This window comes from Artibeus jamaicensis, unplaced genomic scaffold, assembly GCF_021234435.1.
Source record: "Artibeus jamaicensis isolate MK-2021 breed Jamaican fruit bat unplaced genomic scaffold, CSHL_Jam_final scaffold_369, whole genome shotgun sequence".
Classification (NCBI taxonomy): Eukaryota; Metazoa; Chordata; class Mammalia; order Chiroptera; family Phyllostomidae; genus Artibeus; species Artibeus jamaicensis.
The window spans coordinates 37,996,063-38,020,107 of record NW_026522042.1 but is presented as its reverse complement, the minus strand read 5'-3'; the positions used below and the strand labels follow the sequence as shown (position 1 = coordinate 38,020,107).

Here is a 24,045-nt window from a genome sequence, read left to right as displayed (position 1 = left end):
AAATAGTACGTCCTGTGGATAAGTACTATTACAGGCTAAAACCTTGTGCATGGCTGAAGGTCAATTCCAGCAAACCACAGAATTAGAATACAAAAATATAGGGCAAGCCTTCAGCCAGAAAGGAATAATTTAAGCAAACTAGAACTTGACTCTAAACAATCTTGAGATCAAAATAATTCTGAGAACTAAATAGATTTGTTCAACTGGGCAAGGCTAAGGTGTCCAGTTGTTTGTTCAAACACCAGTCTAGATGCTGCTGTAAAAGTATTCTGTTGTTCTGATTAACATTTACAATGAGTTGACTAAATTTAGGGGTGTCTAACCCATGGCCCACAGGCCGCATGCAGCCTAGGATGGCTATGAATGTGGCCCAACACAAAATTATAAATTTTACTTAAAATATTATGAGATTGTTTTGTTTTCATTAGTGTTTGTGTATGTACTGTGTGGCCCAAGACAACTCGTCTTCCAATGTTGTCCAGAGACGCCAAAAGGCCATACACCCTTGCATGTGTGTAGGGTTTCATTCAATCAATTGCAAGTCTTCAGCACAAAAATTGTTTCCCTGAAAAGAAGAAATCCTGCTTCAAGACTATCTACCAACAGATGAATGGATAAAGAAAATGTAGTACATATACACAATGGAATATTACTCAGACATAAAAAAAAAAGAATAAAATTTTGTCATTTGTGACAATATGGATGGGACCCCAGGGTGTCCAACCCACGGCCCATGAGCCACATGGGGCCCAGGATGGCTATGAACGTGGCCCAGCACAAAATCACAAATTTACTTGAAACCTTTTTTTTTTTTTGCACATCAGTTTTTGTTAATGTTTATGTATTTAGTGTGTGGCCCAGAGATGCCAAAAGGTTGGACACACCCAGCAGAGTATTATTAAGTGAAAAGTTGGACTGAGAAAAACAAATACCATATGATTTTGCTTATTTGTGGAATCTAAAGAACAAAATAAATGACCAAAATGAAATAAACAAACTCATAGATACAAAATGATGGTTGCAAAGAGGAGGAGTTTGGGGGCTTAGGCAGAAAAGGTAAGGGGATTGAGAAGTACAAACTTCCAGTTAATAGATCAAAGGAATATAATGTAAAGTAGAGGGAATAAAGTCAATAATATAGTAATAACTATGCAGTGACAGATGGTTATCAGACTTATTGCAGTGATCACTTTGTGAGGTATATACATGATAAATCACTATGTTGTATGGTTAAAACTAATACGTGAACTATAATAAAAATAAGTTTTTTCAAAAAGACTATGACATGAAAATCCTGAGTTTCAGCTTGCCCTAAAAAATTAAAACCTTCCAGTCCCTACAATCATATGAGCCAATTCCTTAAAATCTCTACAGTGCATGTACATATATACACAAACATGCATTTCTCCTCTCTCTCTCCACACACACTTCTATTTTTCTGGAGAACTCTGACTGACACAGTTACAATCTATAAAGTAAGGTACAACCAAATGTAGTGATCTCATAGACTGAAAGTGAGTCAGTGAACCTCAGGATTTACTAGACACTTCTAACACCCTTTAAAAAATGCATTTAGACTTCCAACCAAGATGGAGGCACAGGTAGACACACTGTGCCTCTTCACACAACCAAAATAAGAACAATAATTTAAAAACAAAAAAACAAGAACTGACAGAAAATTGAACTTTATGGTAGTCTGACAACCAAGGAGTTAAAGCAGACATTCATCCAGACCGGTAGGAGGGGTCGAGTTGGGCAGCTGGGCGGAGAGGGCTGGGGGGCAGGGTGGCAGTTGGCGGACCTGGGCATACAAGGTGGCAGCTGGCAGATCCATCGAGATGGCAGATTGTAGGGGGGACACAGTGTGCCCTGTCCCACATTCATGCCCAGACAAACTAGGCGAAACTGGGGATTGAGACAGACCATGCAACCCAGTGTCCCAGTGTGGGGAAATAAAGCCTCAAAATACCTCTTGAAAACACCTGTGGGGGCTGAGGTGCCAGGAGAGACTCCTAGCCTCAAGGAGTTTGTTGGAGAGACCCACAGGGTCCCAAAACATACACAAACCAACCCACCCACCTATCCGGGAATCAGCGCCAGGAGGGCCCAATTTGCTTGTTGGAAGCGGGAGCAGTGACTGAAATCGGCAGAGAGTGGAGCAAGTGCCATTGTTCCCTCTCGAGCCCTGCCCATATACAGTGTCACAACCCAGCAACTAGGTTGCTCCGCCCCTTACTACATAACAGGAACAAGACAAAAAAAAAAAATGACCTAAACAAAAGAACACATCAAAGCTCCACAGCAAATACAATTAAATGATGAAGAGATAGCCAACCTATCAGATGCACAGTTCGAAACTCTGGTGATCAGGATACTCTGAGAATTGGTTGAATTTGGTCTGAAATTACATGAAAAAGTGAAGGCTACGTTAAGTGAAATAAAGGAAAATGTACAGGGAACCAATAGTGATGGGAAGGAAAATGGGACTCAGATCAATGGAGTGGACCAAAAGGAAGGAAGAAACATCCAACCAGAAAAGAATGAAGAAACAAGAATTCAAAAAACTGAAGAGAGGCTTAGGAACCTCCGGGACATTTTTAAACGTTCCAACATCCAAATTATAGGGGTACCAGAAGGGAAAGAGGAACAGCAACAAGTAGAAAACTTATCTGAACAAATAATAAAGGAGAACTTCCCCATTCAAGCTAAAGAAATAGACTTCTGGGAAGTCCAGGAAGCTCAGAGAGTCCCAAAGAAGCTGGACTCTAGGAGGAACACACCAAGGCACATTATAATTACATTACCCAAGATCAAAATAAATGAGAGAATCCTAGAAGCAGCAAGAGAGAAGGGGACAGTCACCTACAAAGGAGTTCCCATCAGATTATCAGCTAATTTCTCAAAAGATACCTTGCAGGCAAGAAGGGGCTGGAAAGAAGTATTTCAAGTCATGAAAGGCAAGGACCTACATCCAAGATTGATCTATCCAGCAAATCTTTCATTTAGAATGGAAGGGAGATAAAGTGCTTCTCAGATAAGGTCAAGGTAAAAGAGTTTAGCATCACCAAGACCTTATTGTATGAAATGTTAAAGGTACTTATCTAAGAAAAAGAAAATTAAAAACATGTACAGTAAAATGACAGCAAACTCACAATTATTAACAACCACACCTAAAACAAAAACAAACAAAACAAATTAAGAAGAACAGGAACAGAACCAAAGAAATGGAGATCAAGTGGAGGGTTATCAACAGGGGAGTGGGAGGAGCAGAGAGGGGGGAAAGGTAGAGAGTAAATAGCATACATGGTAGGTAGAAAATAGGGGGAGGGTAAGAATAGTTTGAGAAAAGTAGAAGCTAAAAAACTTATAAGTATGACACATGGGCATGAACTAAGGGGAGGGAATGTGGGTGGGAGGGGGGCAGGGTAGAGGGGAGTAAAGGGGAAAAATGGGACAACTGTAATAGCATAATCAATAAAATACATTTAAAAAAATAAATAGTCAAATGTGACTTAAAGGTGAAGGAAAAATAGTCCTTGGTTGATGTGTTAAAAAACACATTTAATGTCAAATATCTCTTTACCTTAAGGATTTGATAATATAAAATCAATGCAAAGTTCTCATACTTGTCTATGTTTGTGCTTCTTCATTTTTTCCCAAGAAATGCTTCCACGCATATTTAAAATAATAAAATGTCAAGAAAACAGTTATTAGTTCAAGAAAATTATTTATACTTGGGTCCCTTAGATTGTGTACTATGTCATAAGATGCCACAGTAAACTCACAGACTATTTAAAATTGATATAAATACAGATAGATCTATCAGATACTACCAGAATTACCAGCTCAAGATAGTTCCTAGTTTTAACATTATATTCCTTGCATATAGACAACTGAAGCTATAGTGATGTATCTGGTTGAAATAAAGACACAATCAGTAAAGAAAAATATCTCTATTGTCTAATTTTATTCATAACTTACATTTATTTCCTTTATTAAAAATACTTAATAGCATTTAACAAGAGTGAGTTTTCAAAGTTGATCTCCAGTGCTGAAACTGGAAATATAAAGACCTCTTCATCATTATTAAACAAGCAATTAGAATACAAGGCAGAAACAATCTTTTTCTGCAAAGAACCAGACAGTAAATATTTAAGGCTTTATGGGCTATAAGGTCTCAGTTGCAACTATTCAACACCCTAAATTGGTCAGAAACAATTTGTAAACAAATGGGCATGAATTTATTTCAATATGAAATTTCACTTAATGCCCTGGCTGGTGTGGCTCAGTGGATTGAGCGCCGGCCTGCAAACTGAAGGCTTGCCGGTTCAATTCCCAGTCAGAGGCACATGCCTGGGTTGTGGGACAGGTCCCCAGTCCCCACAAGGGATACGTGAGAAGCAACCACACACTGATGTTTCTCTTCCTCTCTTTCTCCCTCCCTTCCCTTTCCTCTATAAATAAATTAATAAAATCTTTAAAAACTAAATAGATATATAAGCAGGGCCAGAGCTAGGGTAGAGCAAACATCCTTGATGATAAATGCACAGTTCTCAGTATTACAGAAACATTTAAAAGAGATCTGGGAGGATTGGGGCTAAATTATCTAGGCATTTATTTTTTATAATAGAATCAAAAAAATTAAAAATCAACTGTAGGGAAGTAAGAGGCAAGGAGGAAGTGTTCTAGGTAGAGGGAAGAGCCTGTATATCAGGACTCTGAAGCAAGAGGGAGAAAAGGTGTTTCCAAGAAACTGAAAAATGTTCTGGCCCTGGCTGGTGTGGCTCAGTTTGCTGAGAGTCATCCTGAAAAGTGAACGGTCAGTTGCTGGTTTGATTCCTGGTCACAGCATATGAATAAATGGCAGGACTGGTCCCTGGATGGGGCATGTACAAGGGGCAACTGATCCATGTCTCTTTCCCACATCGATGTTTCTCTCCCTCTTTCTCTCCCCTCCTCTAAAAAAAAAAAAAAAATTGTCCTGAGCAGTGAACTGCTGCATCAAGAAGTTCTAAAAGGAGACTAAGAGGTAAGGATAAGGAACAATTATGGTAGGCCTGTGTAGGTAAACCTACATTTGGGAGTTTGGACTTCATCCCAAATGTAAAAGAAAGACACTGCAGAGATAGGAAACAAGGAAATGAAAATTTCACATGTATACGTTAGAAAACTCAACTTGGTTTCTCTAAAGTAAATATTAAGATCACAAAAACAGAAACAAAACAACTGTAACAAATGTTAATAACCATTTATGGCAAATCATGAAGCAACAAATAACGCTGCATTATGTTCAGAGAAGTAATTTCTAAAATCAAAACATTCCTCAAGCATACAATGAAAAGATGATGGGATTTCTGTACTTTGATGTTTGCCAAATTCCACCCAGGCAAGTACAGATACAAACTGATCGTGCTGATACCAATTAAATAATTCCCTACTATAGGAAAAAAAAACCTTTATTTCCAACTGGATCCAGCACCATTACAGCTTTAAAGAGTACAAATTATAAATACATCTTGGTAGAAGAATAAAGTCGTTTTACAGCATTATATTCCTGTAAAGCAGAATAGAAAATGTTTAGACAAATGATGATCTTTACTCTCTAAATGTCATTTTCTTTGTCTAACCATAAAACTGCTATTCAAAAAATAAAATGTCATTTTTACATAAGATTTCATGAATCAGTTGGCTCGCTATGTGGAAACCAAAAAGTACCTTCGATCTTTCTAGAATTTGAAAGATGTATGCAGTTTTTTAAAATTCTTACCCAAGGATACGTTTATTGGTTTTTAGAGAAACAAGAAAGCAGAGAAAGAGAGAGAGAAACTTTGATGATCAGCTGCCTCCTGCACGCACCCTGACAGGCACTGAACCCACAACCCAGGCATGTCCCCTGATCAGGAATCCAACCTGTAACCTTTTGCTGTAAGGACAATGCTCCAACCAACTGAGCCACCAAGCCAGGGCTATATATGCAGTTTTAAGTCAAACACCAAGGACTGATTAACAAAAAAATATTACAGTCTAAGTGGTAGGTCTTCAGGAGAGTTACCTCCTTAGGGTGAAAAAAATTTTGAATGTAGAATAAGTTACCAAAATGTCTTACTCTCCCTGAAATTTATAAAGTCTAAATTAAAGAATACTTCCAGAAAGAATAAGAGGACAATGTTGCTAGAAAACAAGGACATACTTAATAGTTGCGTTCATTCTTAGTTTTGTAAAAAGATAGATGTTTCTCGAATTCAGCTGCAAACATTGTACCGAATCTTTATAATAAAGTTATTTATCCTAGAAACATACTGACATTGTGAAAACAACTTTAGTATTCAATACACATATGCTAACTGTTTCTGAACTCCCGCTAAAAGGAGAAAAAAGAAATACAAAAAGCAAAGAAATAACCCCACAGGGTTCATAAGGAGCAGAAATTACAATAAGTAAGGACAGTGACATGTTTTTAGGTAGTGGCAGGAGGATGAGAGTGGTAAGTGACTCAGCAGAATAGAAAAGCCTGAAACCAAACTGCCTGGCAGGGGAATAACAGTCTAATGCAAGATGATTTAGTCACATAACTCTGTAACGAATGGGCAGCCAAGAAGAAAAAGGCGTGGCAAAGATAAAAACAAAAACAAAAACAAAAACCCCGGCTAAGGAACACTCAGAACCTTCTAGATTCCCCTCCCCACTGCGGAAGGACTCCAAAGGCATAGTATCTAGAAAAATGAAACCGGAGAGGCTCTAACTCAAGACACCAAGAACAAAGAAAGGCAAGGTGAGGTACAAACTAAAATGAGATGATTTTGATGAAAATCTGGCTCCTAATGGCAAAGTGCCATCATCCCAAAAGTGCTTTTTCCCACCCTGAGTCCCACAGTGCTTATTTACACCAAGGAAAAGGCTACCACTCAGAAGAAAATGGAAGACCACAAATAAAAGGGTCTGCAAATACTACTGTCATTTGCCATAAGTTTTCCTACAGCGAAAGTATCACTCTTTAACACTCCAAGGTTCTACATTGTAAATTAGGTGACTAATCCAAAGACTTCATCATTCATTCAATATAAACAAATGGTTTTGCAAGATCTGAAGAGTAAATACTCAGGGAAAAACTATCCAGTGGTAACTTCTTCATTTAACCCAGGTCCTTTCCTAAAGATACAAAATCACTCAATTAACTGGCTTTCTCTACCACCTCACTACTGTTGACAACTGTGTCTGAGTATTTAGGACAGGCAAACCTTCGTCCAAAATGTTTGCTTCAAAGCTACGTGGACTTTTACTGGAACTCATCAGCTTAGACCCATTTAATTCCTGCATATGCTTTTGATGTTCTTTAAATCTGTACTCAACAGTTAAAAGTAGACATTTGAACTTGGTATTTCATTCATTTCATTCTCCTAGGCTCTACACTCAATCATGTTGGCCTGACAATTTTTGTCAAATTTTTCGTGAAAATATTTTCTCTTCACAATGGAAAGTGGAAAAAACTATTCCATGAAAAGCCTGTGGTCTAAATACAGTGTCAGAAATACATCTGAACCAACGATAATAGCTCTCTCCTCAATCCTTCATAACCCAGTGGACTTGGAGCAGTACCAGCATCTAACGCAGGTCATTATTTCTCTATATTATGATATTTAGCCCAATGAAGGTCGCCTATTTTCATGAATTTTTAAAAATGATTATTTGAGATAAGGCAGTAATTTCAGAAATTTTCCCCTATGATGACTTTCAAATGCATAGCACCTAAATAACTATCCATTAGTTAATCAGTGCTGGGTAAGTAAAGTATATTATTTTGAGTATAACTTGATGTCAAGTGTAAGACTACACAGAAGCAGATTCCCTTCGGGAGTGTTGAAACATGCGACCCACAGGCCACATGCAGCACAGGGTGGCTATGAATCTGGCCCAACACAAAATTGTAAATTTACTTAAAACATTATGAGATTTTTTTGTTATTATGTTTCACGGTGTATTAAATACACAATGTATTTAATGTGCGGCCCAAAACAACTCTTCTCCCAATGTGGCACAGAGACATCAAAAGGTGGGACACCCCTGCAAGACTGAAAACAAGGAAGTCTGTATTTTCAGATCCCCACTTGTGCAGATATACACCTTGCTAGGTGACCCACTTCCAGACTTAATTCATGCTGTTACCAATGATTATGTGAGGTAAAATGACATTAAAATATTTAAAAATTAAAAGTAAACATAAAATTAAAAAATTTAAGGTCTCATTTTTATATAAATAGATATTGTAACACTACTTATAAAGCTATATAAATGGTAGCAGAAATCATTATCATATTAAGCAAGGATACTTGCTTACTATATAAAAAGCAATTTCATTTCTCTTCACTGCCAATGAATGAATAATTGAAATTCTCAAAACATCATTTACAATAGCATTAAAATCCAGCACAAATTTCACAAAATACGTGTAAGATGTGTATAATGAAAACTACAAAACATTGTTGAGAACACTAAAAGAACACATCAATAAATATATATCATATTTATAGATTAGAAGACTCTATCTTGCTAAGATAAAAACTCTCCCTGAATTAATTTATAAAACCTGTAAATTTATGTATAAAATCAACATAAACTAATAAAAATTCCAGCAGGAATTTTCACGCTTTTTTTGTAGGAGTCAGTGGACCAATTCTAATACTGATATAGAAATGTAATAGACTTAGATAGGACAGCCATACCTACTTTAAACAAGAACAAAGGTGGATGATATATACCATTTCAAGATCTATTATAACTAACCAAGAAACTATGATATCACAACCGTAACTATTCAGATCAACAAAACAAAAAGATACATACATACAGGGGGTGAGCAAAAATTTGTTTATAGCTGTATGAGAAACAGTTTATTCTTGTATTATTATTTATTAATTATTGTCTTATTTATTTGTCATTATTATTTTGTAATCTTACTTATGCTTTATTTTTTAGGTAAAGATGGCTGGCAATTTTGCCTACCCTTGTAAACAGTTAATTTATTTTTGACAAAAGTATCAAGGAAAGTCAATGGGGAAAAGATAAGTCTTAGATAAATCATTCTAGAACATGTAACATACCAAAACATGTATATGCGTATAGATATGTATTTACATATGTGTATATGTATATATGTACACATCACATACATAGTAACCACTAAATCTTATCTTTCATCATTTACAAAAAAAAATTAACTTGAATTGAAGCAGTGGCCATAAAAGCTAAAACTATAAAAACACAAGAGAAAACCTTCATGACCTTCCAGTAGACTGACTTCTTAAATCAAACACAGAAGTCTGAACCATAAAAAACAAAAAGTAATAAACTAGTAAACTGTTAACAGCTCCTGGTTGCAAAAACAGACATTAATAAAAAAAATGAAAAAAAAAAAGCTAAAGATTAAGGAAAATATTCCCAATATAAATAAATACCTGACAAACTCTTAAACCTAGAAAACTATTCTTGTTCCTTAAGGAACTCTTACAACTCAAGAAAAAGATACATAAACTTTAAAAACTGGCAAAAGATTTTAAACACTTCACAGAAAATACACAAATGAGTAGTAAGCACATAACAAGATGTGGGAAGTCTTTAGTAATCATGAAAATTCAAGTTAAATCACAATGAGATTTCCGTTAGAAATCCGTTAGAATAGTAAGATAAAAAAGACTGACACTGACTACTAGGTGTTAGTGCGGCTTAAGGAGAAACAGAAACTGACACACACAGTAGGGCAGAAATACGTAACCACTTAAAAAAAGCCTGGCCACACCAAGCACTGGCAACAATATAGGAAACTGGAACCCTTGAGCACTGGGGGAGAAAGTTTTAAATGGTACAGCTGCTGTGGAAAAGACTATGGTGTCTCCTCAAAACATTAAAAATAGAACCACCATACAATCCAACAATTCTGCTCCTGGATATATACCCAAAATAATTGAAAGCAGAGTCCCAAAGAGATATTTGTACATCCATGTTCATATTTACAGCAGCTTTATTCACAGTAGTAAATGTGGGAGTAATTCAAGTGTCCATTGACTGATGAATGCATAAGCAAATATGGTATATACAAGGAATATTATTCAGTCTTAATAAGGAAGTAAATTCTGACATTTTGCTATTAACATAGTGAACCTTCAACTCATTATGCTAAGTAGTATGTTTGTCACACACACACAAAAAAACTAATCCTGTATGACTGCACTTATCTCGGGTAGTTAAGAGTAGTCAAATCAGACAGAAAGTATAATGGTGGCTGCCAAAAGCAGGGGGAGGGGAGAATAGGGTAGTTACTGTTTAATGGATGGAGAGGTTCAAGTTCTACAACTGTAGTTACAAAGATGGACAGTGGTGATGACGGTACAACATTAGGAATCTATTTAATACCAATGATCTGTATACTTAAAATGGTTAAGTGGGTACATTTTATGTTATGTGTGTTTTATAATTTTTTATTATTAAAAACAATGAGAAAAATTTTAACACAGTTGATAGCTTTTCTTACTCTTCCCACAGCATGTTGGACTTATTTCTACCATAGTACTTATAATACTAATTTGAAATCGCCTAACTTCTCTCTCCCTTAAAAGAGTACTGTGAGCTTGTCAAAGCCAGTGCTTCCAGGGTCCAGTGGAGAAAGGCCTGTTCTTGGATAAGCAGGAGGCAGTGGAATGTGGGCTGAGATACCAGGCTCTGAAGTTAGGTTGCTGGCATTGGTATACCAACTCTAACATTCACTAGCTATGCAAATGTGAGCAAGTCACTAAAGCTCTCTGACCCTCAGATTTCTCATATATGAAATAAACACATGAATAATCTCATTGTGGTGATTTAAAATAACAGATGAAATGTATATTACTGTTAAATATAGTATTATTAAAACCACTCAACAAATTTTGCTGAACCCAACTGAAAAAAACTCTTCACTGTTTAACATTAAATTAACCCATCATAGTTAAATTTAATAAAGCTACTGAAAAATCTCTCCAATCTATACATCAAAACAAAAGGTGGTTTCTCTAATTACATCAGCCTAATTCTGGAAAATCATATGTATTCTAGAATTTGTACTTCCTTATTCTGGATTTCCTTGAAGTAGAAATAGTTATATTTGTTTCAGCCCCAAAACCAAAAAAATTTCACAAATTGCCTATATTTTATATATTTAACAGCCTCTTAAAACATAAAAACCACATTTTAATATAATGCATATAGTCTCAAGTAACCAACTTACTTAAGAACCTATTATATACTTATTAGAGTGGTTGGTTTCAGTTACAGTATTTTTTAAATAAGCTCTGGGGAAAAAGGTAATTTCCCCAATAATGACACTGACAACTCATTGCATGGAATTAAGAACAAGTTAGTTAAAGAAATGAAACAAAAACAGTACATGATTGTATGTCTCTGTTTCATTTAATGTATGGCTGCAGCCATGCATTCATTTCCATCTGTGTATTACTAAGCAGGATAAAACTGCCTATTTTCAGAAGAAAGTATAAGTTTCAACTGCCATTTACAGATTCTTTTTCTTCTCCCAAATCATTGGTACAACGTAAGTTAATAAAATTTAAAATATAAAAGTTTTAATATAGTAAGACTTTTAAGGAATTATTATTTCACCAAATTAGTTCCAATCTTTATATGGATGAAGACTGCCTTCAATTTAAATAAATTGATTCTTACCTCCTGATTAAATTTATGTGCCATCTCACTAAGAAGTGAAGAAAAGAAACTAGTGTTTTGTAGTAGGACTCGACCCATTACTCCGAGATACGTTGACATCACTACAGGATATCTCTGTACAATTAAAATATAGCACATGTAAAATTGTGTTAAGGTACAGTACAAATCATTATAAAAAATCACTGGCATAGTAACGATCAACAGAGACATGAGAAAACAATATCCTTCTTCGTACTGCTTCTTTAGGATGAACTGTCCATATCGCCTGACTCTTTTACTAAATATATATGCCATATAAGGTAATATATATATATATATATATATATATATGTATAAGATATGTATGTATATATGTGTGTGTGTATATATATATATTATAAAGAGAGAACAGAAAAAGCATATTATTGATGTTGTATTTATATATTCATATTACTTTAAATGCTCTTAACATACATAGTTACATGGATCTATTTAAGTTCTGGACTTAGAACATAACCGGTGTTTTCATATATTCAATATGTAATAAAACTAGCACTTTTTTTTTTTTGCCATTCCTCTGCTTCAAATCTTTGTGTGTGAATATACATGCATATGCATGAGAGATGAGACAGCTAAGGAAATCTATCCTTCTTGTGGAAAAATAAAAAACTATGAATATGTGAAATTTACATAATTTACTTCAAAATAATCAAATATGTTTAAAAAACTCTCCTTTTACATAAGACAATGAAGAAATAATTTCCCAATGAAGAGGGAAAATAATTAAAACTATAAAACCCTAGAGTCTAATACCGTCCTTAGAAGCTTAATAAAAATCTTACCTCCCCCTCTATAATACCTCTGAAAACACAGGGTAGAATTGGTTGAAACATCTGTGGGCCTAATACGGGGTTCACCTTAAGGGCATTTTCCACAACCTAGAAATCAGAAAGACACATTGGTAACAATTAATAACACAAGTCATTACTTCATGCAAAACACAGTTAAAGAAAACAATGTATTTAACATTACATGCCAAATCCAAGATATAAGAGTACATGCGGTTAAGTATTTGATATTCTGGTTCTGACACCAGAACTTTTACAAGATAATCCATTAAAAATGCAACGATATAAAATGTATAATATTCAGACAGAGTTCAACACCTTACATAGAATTACAATTAACCCCATTTTGCTAACATAGCCATCATGTTGTTAATGAATTGTTTTTCTTTAAGCCTCACTGGAGGAAAAGTTTTTTAAAAAATTGATTTTAGAGAGAGAAACACTGATATGAGAGAGAAAACACTAATCGACTGCCACCCTGACTAGAGACTGAACCCCCCAGCTTAGGTACGTGCCCTGATAGGGAACTGAACCTGCAACTTTTGGTGTATGAGACGATGCTCCAACCACTGAACAAACCTGGCCAGGGCATTAATGGAATTCTTATCTTTGCATTTTAAGCAAATAACCCTCATAAGATGTTGCAATAGAAGCAGCAAAAGGCATTTGGAAAGTACTGGCTTATAATAGTGAAAAGGAAGTTAGTAGCAACTGTATACAATATCTAAAAATAAATCTACATTTATCAATAAACTGGTCAGAAAAGGGCATGTTGTATATATATACTGAATATTTATTAAATAAGAAATAATCTTATTTCATTTATATTGTAATCATATAGATTATGAACCATGAGCATTGATTGTTACAGGTAGCATTTATGAACTATAAATTACTTTTATACAATCAAGATAGGTTCCCTCTTAACAAAGGTAGCAGAAAATTCAATGAGGTGTGATTTTCTGTTTGCCTACCTTTGTTTCATTTTTTAGGGAGTAAGGAAGGCAGTGAGTGGTTGGGAAGCAGCAATGAGGACAAAGAAAGATGTAGCAGGCTTCCAGTCCCTCTGCTCAAGGAGGAGGAAGAAAAACACACCATTTGAGAGACTTGTGGCAAGTACCATGTCTCAAGGCAGAGCCAGGTTTCCCTTTAAATTTCAAGCAATAATTCTCAAAATTGGCTACTGGTATTCTAAGTGGGACAACTGTTTACTGTGTAGGACTTTTCCATGCATTGAGGGGCCTTCAGGACCTTCAGTCTGTACTACAGGCCAATAGCATGCTCCAAACACAAAGGCAATGAAACACACCCCCATGCATTTCAAAGCATTAAGGTAATCAGAGAGTATCCATAAATAACAATGCTTTCTAATATAGAGCAAGAAGTAAAGGAATATCTAAAGACAAGCTTCAAAATACAAAAATTTTATAGAGGCCCAAACATTATACTATCCTCTAAGAGACACAGAATAAAAGATATCACAGTTCCTGATAAAAAGCAACAGGAGATTCAGAACATAATTAAACCTGACCCCAATAAGGCTTATTTTGTTTAAAAAACTGAATTTGGAATAAAGATGGGGAAGGCACGTAGTAAAAGTGGGAATATAGACAAGCTCGTGGACTGAGAGCTTCAGAGGTAAACAAGCTATTTTATCTGTCAATGAAAAGAAAGGCCATCTGCTGATTGTTAGACACACATTTAACTTCACTCCCTCTTGAACACCACTAAAATTGCATGAAAAGTATTTAGAAAGGAAGGGGACAATTTTAAGAGAACAAAGACAATGGGAGTCAGATATTAAAACCTACAAAGAAGAAATTCAAAAGGCACTGGAAGAGACTTCTTTGGGAAAACTAAAGTGATAAAGTACCTGATGGGCCATTACATCTGAACATACTGAGCAGGGACAATGGACAGAGAATTCAGTGTGCATAAAATGTGATCCATCACATACACAAAAAGAAGGATAAAAACCACATCACCGTATCAATAGGTGCTGAAATTGCACCTGATAAAACCCAGCACTCGTTTATGATAAAAACTTTCAGCAAAGTGGGAATAAAGGGAACATACCTAAACATAACAAAGACCATATATGACAAACCCACTGCCACCATCATACTCAACAGGCAGAAACTACAAGCGTTCCCTTGAGATTGGGAACAAAACAAGGATGTCCACTTTCACCTCTTTTACTCAGTATAGTTCTAAACACAGCAATCTGACAAGAGGAAGAAATAAAAGGCAAACAAATTGAAAAGCAAGAAGTAAAACTATCATTACTTGCAGATGACTTTATAGTGTACATAAAGAACTCCAAAGATTCTACCAAGAAACTACTAAAGCTGATAAATGAATTCAATAAAAAATTAATATCCAGAAATCAGTTGCATTTTTATATGCCAATAATGAACTATCAAAAAGGGAACTTAAGAAAACAAGCCCACTCACAATTGCTTCAAAAAGAATAAAACATCTAGAAATAAATCTAACCAAGGATATGAAAGACTTGTACTCAGAAAAATGTAAGACACTAAAGAAAGAAGTTGAAGATACAAGTAAGTGGAAGCACATACCATGTTCAAGGATAGGAAGAATTAGCATCATTAAGATGTCCGTACTACCCAAGGCAATCTATAGATTCAACGTAACTGCTATCAAGATACCAATGACTTATTTGACAGAACTGTAACACATTTCAAAAATGTATATGGAACCACAAAAAAACCTGCATAGCAACAACTATCCTCAGAAAGAAGAACAAAGTTGGAGGAATCATGCTACGTAATAACGAACTACAAGGCCATAGTAATCAAAAGAGCATGGTACTGGCATAAAAACAGACACACAAATCAATGGAACAGAATGAAGAGCCTAGAAATAAACCCACACTTTTATAGTCAATATTTGACAGAGGAAGCAAGCACATACAATGGACTAAAGACAGTTTATTCAATACATGGTGTTGGAAAAATTAGACATATATGTGTAGAAAAATGAAATTAGACAGCCTTCTTATACCACACACAAGACTAAACTGAAAATAGCTTAAAGACTTAAATGTTAGCCATAAAACCATAAAAACCCTGGGAAAAAAACACAGGCAGTAAAATCTTGGACACTGCTCACAGCAATATTTTATCTCATATACGTCCTCTGGCAAGGGAAACAAAAGAAAAAAATAGACAAACAGGACTACATCAAACTAAAAAAGGTTTTGCACAGAAAGGAAACCATTAACAAAATAAAAAGACATCCCTGTAAATGTGAGAACATATTTCTCAATACAGCTGATAAGGGGTTAATATACAAAATTTATAAAGAATTTATAAGACTCAACACCAAAAATACAACCAAATTAAAAAATTGGCAAAGGACCGAGATATATTTCTCCAAAGAGGACAGACATACAGAAGGCCAATAGGCACATGAAATGATGTTCAATGTCACTAATCATCAGAGAAATGCAAATTAAAACCACAATGAGCTATCATCTCACACCTGTCAGAATGGCTATCATCAATAAATCAACAAACAACATGTGCTGGTGAGGGTGTGGAGAAAATAGAGTCCTTCTGCACTGTTGGTGGGAATGCAGATTGGTGCAGCCATTGTGGAATGCAGTAGGAAGAAGATTCCTCAGAAAATTAAAAATGGAACCACCTTATGACCCAGTGATTCTACTTCTGGCAATTTATCCAAAGAAACCCAAAACACTAATCCAAAAGAACACAAGCACCCCTGTGTTCACTGCAGTGTTATTTACAATTGCCAAGATTTGGAAGCAGCCCAAGTGTCATCAGTAGATGAGTGGATAAAACAACTATGGGACATTTACACGATGGAATATTCTGTGGATATAAAAAGAAAACTTTACCCTTTGAGACAGTATGAATGACCCTGGAGAACACTATGCTAAGTGAAATAAGCCAGTCAGAGAAAGACTAATACCATATGATTTCACCCAATGTGAAGTCTAATGAACAAACTGAACCAACAAGCAAAACTGAGACGGACTCAGGCAGAGAGCAGGCTGACAGCCCTACGGGAAGGGATTAGGGGGTGAAGAGATTGAGGAAACAGGACTCCTGGACATGGACAACAGGGTGGTGATCACTGCGGGGAGAAGCTTGTACGAGGGGGATAACTGGTAATGGGAAAAGCTACAATAAAAATACATTTCAAAAGTAAGTAAAAAGCAACCCCCCCCCCAAAATGACACTAAGCCTTGATAGGTGTCACACAGCTGTTTGGGTGTCATCCAGCAAAGTGTAAAATTCACCCGCTGGATGAATCAGGACACATGCCTGGCGTGCCATGAGGTCCCCGGTAGGGAAGTACACAGGAGAAGCAACCAGTCAATGCTCATCACAGTGATGTTTCTCTCCCTTTTTCTTTCTCCCTTTCCTCCTCTCTAAAAATAACTAAAATCTTTTATAACATTTTTAAAATCACTAACTCTAAGGATTACAAAAGTGTGTGTAGAAAAGAAATAATTGTTTACATCATTATGACTTTTAGAATATTCATTTAAATGTTATCTGTCATTCAATATAAATAAGCTGTCACTTTGTATATTCTTTATAAAGGTATAGTTACTATTTGTTAAAATATTTATTTTACTTTTTAAATATATTTTATTTATTATGCTATTACAGCTGTCCCAATTTTCTCCCCTGTTCCCCTCCGCCAGGTACCCCTAATTCCCTCCATGAACCCCCCGACCTTAGCTCATGTCCATGGGTCTGGCATTTAAGTTCTTTAGCTTCTCCATTTCCTATACTATTCTTAACATCCCTATTTACTTTGTACCTACCATTTATGCTTCTTAGTCCCTGCACCTTTCCCCCATTCTCCCATTTCTCCCTCCCAGCTGATAACCCTCCAAGTGATCTCCAATATCTATGATTCTATTCCTGTTATGCTTCTTTGCTTAGTTTGTTTTTTTCTGATTCAGTTGTTGATAGTTGTCAATTTGTTACCATTTTAATATTGATAGGTTTGATCTTCTTTTTCTTAAATTAAGTCCCTTTAACATTTCATATAATAAGACCTTAGTGATGATGAACTCCTTTAGCTTTACCTTGTCTGGGGAGCACTTTCTCTGCTCTTCCATTCCAAATGATAGCTTTGCTGGGTAGAGTAATCTAGGTTGTAGGTCCCTGCTTTTCAGAACTTCAAATACTTCTTGCCAGTCCCTTCTTGCTTGCAAAGTTGCTTTTGAGAAATCAGCTGACAGTCTTTTGGTACTCTTTTGTAGGTAACTCTCTGGTTTTGCTTCTTTTAAGACACTTTTATTTTTAACGTTTGGCTCTTTTATTATAATGTGTCTTGGTGTGATACTCTAAAGGAACTACAATATTTCAGGACTAAAATGGAGTCTTTGTATTAAAAAAGGTAGGATCCATAACTAGAGAAGATTAGATTGTTTCTGAAAACTTATGAAGGAAAATGCTATTATCACACTGAATGAAGATAAATTTCAGGAAGTAGAACTGATAAAAAATAAAAAACAGATCAACAGTTGACCAACCACAAGTGAAGAAGTCTGGGACTATTCCTAGTTTTCATGTGTGGTCAATGGGTACAAATTGTGGTGCTGCTAAAAATAACAAGGTTTGATGAATGCATAAATAAGCAGAACAACAAGTGATATTTTGTTCAAATCAATTAAAAAATAAAGCCAATATTGATAATAATAATAATGATGATGTTTGGTTTTGTACATGTTGAACTTGAGATGCCTGTGGAAAATCCATACAGAATGGTCCTATATTATTCACACATGACATTCCATAATCTACTTCCCAAGGAGAACACTGCAGTTGTAACTTAAATGCCAGACTTCAAATTATTTCTATCGTGAAGGCTCTTCCATACTGATCAAACTCCTATCAAACATCTGACCAATAGCAGTTTTCACTTCCAAACAAAATTTTGAAAAATGCATCTCTGATTTCAGCAGTAATATACAATTCTGTTTATTTCAAATGAAATGCATATATAGCTGTTTGACATCCAGACTGTCAAATAGCTCCAAGAAGAAAGGAACACTAAAAACAACTAATGTGATAAAAAGTAGTTCTAAGTACAGTAATTTACAGATGTTAATTGAATTTATTTTATTATTTTTATTTTATTATTTTTCAAGTACAGTTTTCTATTTCTCTCATCCAAGCCCACCCTGCCCTGTGCTCCCCACCTCCCTCCCATTTCCGCCCCCTTAGTTATTGTCCCTGTGTCCTTTATACTTGTTCCTCCAAATCCCTCCCCTTTTCCCCCTTAAATTCCCTCCCCTCTCCCCTCTGGTCGCTGTTCCCCTGGTCTCTATTTCAGTGTCTTTGTTTTTATTTTGCTTGTTTATTTGCCTTCCTGTTAAAGGTGAGGTCATATGGTATTCGTCTTTCAACACCTGGCCTATTTCACTCAGCATAATGCTTTCCAGTTCCATCCACGCTGTTACAAAGGGTAGTAGCTCCTTCTTTCTCTCTGCTGCACAGAATTCCGTTGTGTATATGCACCATAATTTTTTGATCCATTCATTTACTGACAGGCACTTAGGTTGCTTCCAACTCTTGGCTATTGTAAATTGTGCTGCTATGAATATTGTGTTGCATAGGTTCTTTGAGATTGGTGTTATTGTTAATTGAATTTAAATCACAACTTACTCTTCTACGTAGAGATTATTACATTCTCAGGTACTTTAGTGATTTGATGTGTTTTAATCTATTTAGTTTACTTTTGTTTTGATGCTCAAACTGTCCTATAATTAGCCAGTGGGAGCTCCTTCAAAATTAATTCCCGCTTTCTTTTGACAGCATCCCCCCCTTCATTTTCTTCTAGCACAAAGACAGCCCCCCAGATTATCTTGCATTGTATACCCCTTGTCTGAGCTCCTAAGTCAACCAGCAGGGCACAATATTCACAGAGCAGTTGAGGCTCGGGTACTTCCTGACACTGAATTGATATTGCTTCTAGGTCTTTGCTTACACATAATTAGGTAATCTACACTCTCTTCCTAAAAAGTACATACCATAAACTCACCAAATTCAATTTAGGATTATAACATTTTACATGACTTCTTTGATTTTATATTTCCATCTTATATTGAAGAATGCCAGATACCAATAATCTTATTTGCTTCTACCTATTATATAAATATATATGCATATATATGCACATATGGGTTTCAAAATAACACCAACATCACTACTGAATGCAATTTATAATGTCCTTTCTTTCTGTTCTAATGTTATATCACAAGTGATATTCATGTAAAATACTATGTATTAAAGTTACTGGAAATATTCTTCTCAAGTATCTATGCCACCAACATAATAATAGATTCAAATGTTGCAGCTTGTTTTCTATCTTTAAGAATTACTTTTACTTTCAGCCCTGGCTGGTGTGGCTCAGTGTACTGAGTATCAACCTGTGAAACAAAAGGTCTCTGGTTTGATTCCCAGTCAGGGCACATGTCTGGGATGTGGGCCAGGTCCCCAGTAGGGAACACATGAGAGGCAACCACACACTGATGTTTCTCTTCCTCTCTTTCTCCCTCCCTTCCTCTCTCTCTAAAAATAAATACAATCTTTTAAAAATTTGCTTTTACTGTCATTATTTTAAGTCATGTAGAGCATCTACCTGGCTCTAAAGCAAAAGTGCAAAATAGACCCTGGCGGGGTGGCTCAGGGGTTGAAGCACTGCCCCATGCACCAATGGGTTAAGGGTTGGATTCCTCCCAGGACACTTATACAAGGCAACCAACAGATGTTTCTCTCTCACACATCAATGTCTCTTTCTCTCTCCCCTCCCCCTAAAATCAGTAATCATATCCACAAGTGAGAATGAAAAAAAGAAAGTACGAAACAGATATACATCCTAAAAGATCCAGCTACCATCTTCTCTCCCTCTTCCCCCTACATAACCACTTTTATTAATTTGATATATTTTTCCGTGGCTATCTATGTTGCACTCTTTAAATAAAACAAAAGGAAACTAAAGGGACAGCTAGATCAGGAGTGGAAACATAGAAATGAAGATCACATGGAGGGTTAGCAACAGGGGAGTGGGAGGAGAAGGGGGGAGAAGGTACAGAAAATAAGTAGCATAGACAGTAGATAGAAAATAGATGGGGGGCAAGAACAGTATGGGAAATATAGAATCTAAAGAACTTGAGACACATGGTCATAAACTAAAGAGGGGGTAATGGTGGGGATGGGGGGTAGGGTGGAGGGGAATGAAGGGGGGAATAGAACAACTGTAATGGCATAATCAATTAAAAAATAAAATAAAATAAAATTAAAAAAAAAGAAGAAAACTCTAGACATCGTTCTTTGCTTATGGTCTCAAAATCATTCTAAAATTGTATATATAGGTCATCTTCATTCCTTTTTAAAGCTGCATAATAGTCCTCTGTGTGGCAAAATAATCATCCAATCATATGTTACCCCTCCACCCCGGTGAAGAACTCTGTCAGATTTTGGCCAGTGGGTCACCCAAGAAACACTTTGGTCTGTTTCTTTCTTTTTTTTTAAATTTAATTATTGTTCAAGTACAGTTCTCTGTCTTTTACTCCCATCCCAGCCCACCCCTGCAGTGCTCCCCACCTCCTTCCCACTTCCACCCCCCTTAGTTCTCGTCCCTGTGTCCTTCATATTTGTTCCTCTAAATCCCTCCCCTTTTCCCCCTGAAATTCCCTCCCCTCTCCCCTCTGGTCGCTGTCCCCCTGTTTTCTATTTCAGTGTCTTTGTTTTTATTTTGCTTGCTTGTTTGTTTTATTGTTTAGCTTCCTGTTAAAGGTGAGATCATATGGTATTTGTCTTTCAACACCTGGCTTATTTCACTCAGCATAATGTTTTCCATTTCCATCCATGTTACTATTTTTATAAGCATTTTACAATTACAAATTTATTAGAATAGATTAATCTATCCCTTGTCTGAACATACAGGAAGAGACTGTTTTTTAAATTTGTCAAAAATTCAGTTTGTGTGTTTCTGTCAAACAATTTTACTGACTCAGAATGCCTATGTTTACATTACAGCTCCAATACTTATTGGTTGTGTGACCTTGAACAAGGCATTCACTGCTTGTGATTTAATTTCTCTTCTGTAAAAACTGGGTAGAGTACTGTCATAGGTTTATGCGTTACATGAACTCAGTGTCTCTATATTTTGTGTTCAGAAATGTGTAGCATATCATAAATACTAGTATTAGTTATCATTATTACAGAAGAAATACCTCAAAACTATTTGTGTCATCTTAAATAAACCTTATCACAAAGAATGAAAGCAATGGGCTCATTACTGCTTGATAAGACCATGAAAACACAGAAAACTACTAAACTCAAAGTTGAATGTAGATACATAGACAAATTTCAAATTTAGAAATTTTAACAATTAAAATTTGACTATTTTTAGAATATAACTGTATTCACCCAGGTAAGTTGTTCCAAGTCATAGAATACAATAAAGCCTATTTTTCCTCTTAACTATTTGCTTCTAAAGCGGACCTACTTGTCTCTCTATCCAATTTTCATAGCATTGTAATTTTCTGTTTCAAAGCACAAAGAAGTTACTTCCAGATACTGTCAGAAATTAGTATAACAGTGACACTTAGTCAAAAATATATTTAAAATGTTGTATAGCACACTATATTAAGAAACAGTATCTGAGAGGTATTAAAAATGAAAATAATGAGCTAGAATTAAAAACTATTATTATAGCTTTAATGGAATTCTGAGAATAGGCAAATGCCAAAAATTTTGAGAGCATTTAGCTTTCAAGTACAAGCACTAAAGCAGCACTGTCCTAAAATATTCCTTGTATAAAAAACACAAATACCTTATTCCCGATAATTGGCATATTCTTAGAATTTAACATCTATTTAATAAATTAAAAACATACTGTTTTGAGATTTCAAGTCAAATATACAGGTTTGACTACAGCAATGTTTATATAAAAACAGTCCTAAGTATATGTTATTACATTGCCAAATTTCAAATCAAGTATTTATAGCCTATTAATGACCTCCTACTGGCATATTTATAGAGAAACTGGTTTAATGTGTAACTTATAATAACTGTTACAAATATTTTAATATATATTTGTACAATAACTGATTTGTGCTAATCTATTCTAAAAAATATCAAGTAAAACTGATGGACAAATAATGACATTACCTTCTTTTACTTCAAAGGAAAAAGAAGCAAGAAATTTTTTTCTATTAAAATTGTAAGGGTAATATTGTAGTATTATATAAATTTGGAATTTTCTATAATAAAATTTCAACATTGTTAATCTGAAAAGCAAGAACTGAATACAATTAACTTTAAAGAGCCAGCTGAGAAACGTAGTTCTTCCTAAAGAGTAAAGATCTATCATGTTAATCACCTACTTACTTCTAAAAATTTAACTAATGTATTCTTTATTTTAAGTAAACATTTATTTAGAAGAAATGGTCAAGGAATAGGCAGAATAACTTGGTTTGTTTTGTTTTTCTCACAGCCAAAGATCTTAGCAACCTAATTATATGGCCTACAAGTGAGTTAATTTGTTTTACCCCAAAAGGATATACATATAATTAGATAACTATATAATTAGATTAGCTACAAAACAACCAACACTTGGAGTAGCTGATTACACACTAGGCATGGTTAAAAGTGCTTTACGCCTAGCACTCATGTAATCCTTACCTCAGCCTAGGAAGTAGGTAAAGTTTCCAACCCCATTTTACAGATGGAAGGTGAGGAACAGAGATTGTTAACATACTCACCTCACAGAGCTGTGAAGTAGCAGAGCCAGTATTCTAACCATGGCAGTTCTGCTTCAGTCCAGGGTGTAACCTGCTATGCTACACTGCTTCTAATTACTTTGCAAGAATATAGTTTTTTAAATAGTAAGAAGAAAGTAAATATTCTCCTTAGGACATATTCTAAAACACGACTCATTTTTTCAAATGAATTTCATAATGTCCATTCCATGTGACTTAAAACAACTTGTTTTTCAACAGTTACTTTGCTAATAGCATTGCAGAAAAGCAGGAGGAAAAAAAACACTTTCAATTCAAATTTTTTCTGGGAGGTGTTTAAACATAAGACACAACCTCTTTTCTTCATCACTTCAAATATATAGATTATAATTTTACTCAGATTTCAGAAAATTCGTACAGCTTATTAAAAATCATACAGCACAACCCCTTATATAACAAATGGCGTAATTTAACCCCACAATGTACTCAAGAACTGGGTAAGTAGCAGAGCTGGATGTGCAAACCCAGGCACAAGTCAAGGAGAGAGTATCATTCCAAATGAACTCTTAGTACATTTTGGATGGCACTGCTACCCGATGTAATGATAAACGCCATGCCATCCTTAATATGAAAATCATGGGCTCCCAAGCTTCCACATCACTTATACTGCAATAAATTCAGAGAAAAAAGAGAACATATTTACTAAGTTTATGATAGTGGAAAAGCTTACAGTCTCACTGAGAAAGACACACACATACA

The 24,045-nt window shown here is 35.4% G+C and overlaps 1 protein-coding gene across 6 annotated transcripts in view; it reads right to left on the bottom strand.

Moving 5' to 3' along the window:
* Positions 1-24,045, bottom strand: part of IPO11 (importin 11) — a 189,714-nt gene that overhangs the window by 48,433 nt on the left and 117,236 nt on the right. For all 6 annotated transcript variants that reach the window (XR_008390098.1, XR_008390097.1, XM_053657295.1 and 3 more), the window contains exons 25-26: positions 12,528-12,623; positions 11,707-11,820 (exon numbers count right to left, since the gene is read on the bottom strand). Coding sequence is in view for 4 of the 6 variants with exons in the window: in XM_053657295.1 (XP_053513270.1) it covers positions 11,707-11,820; positions 12,528-12,623 (210 nt within the window). In the remaining 2 variants the exon portion in view is untranslated. The remainder of the gene's footprint in view (positions 1-11,706; positions 11,821-12,527; positions 12,624-24,045) is intronic.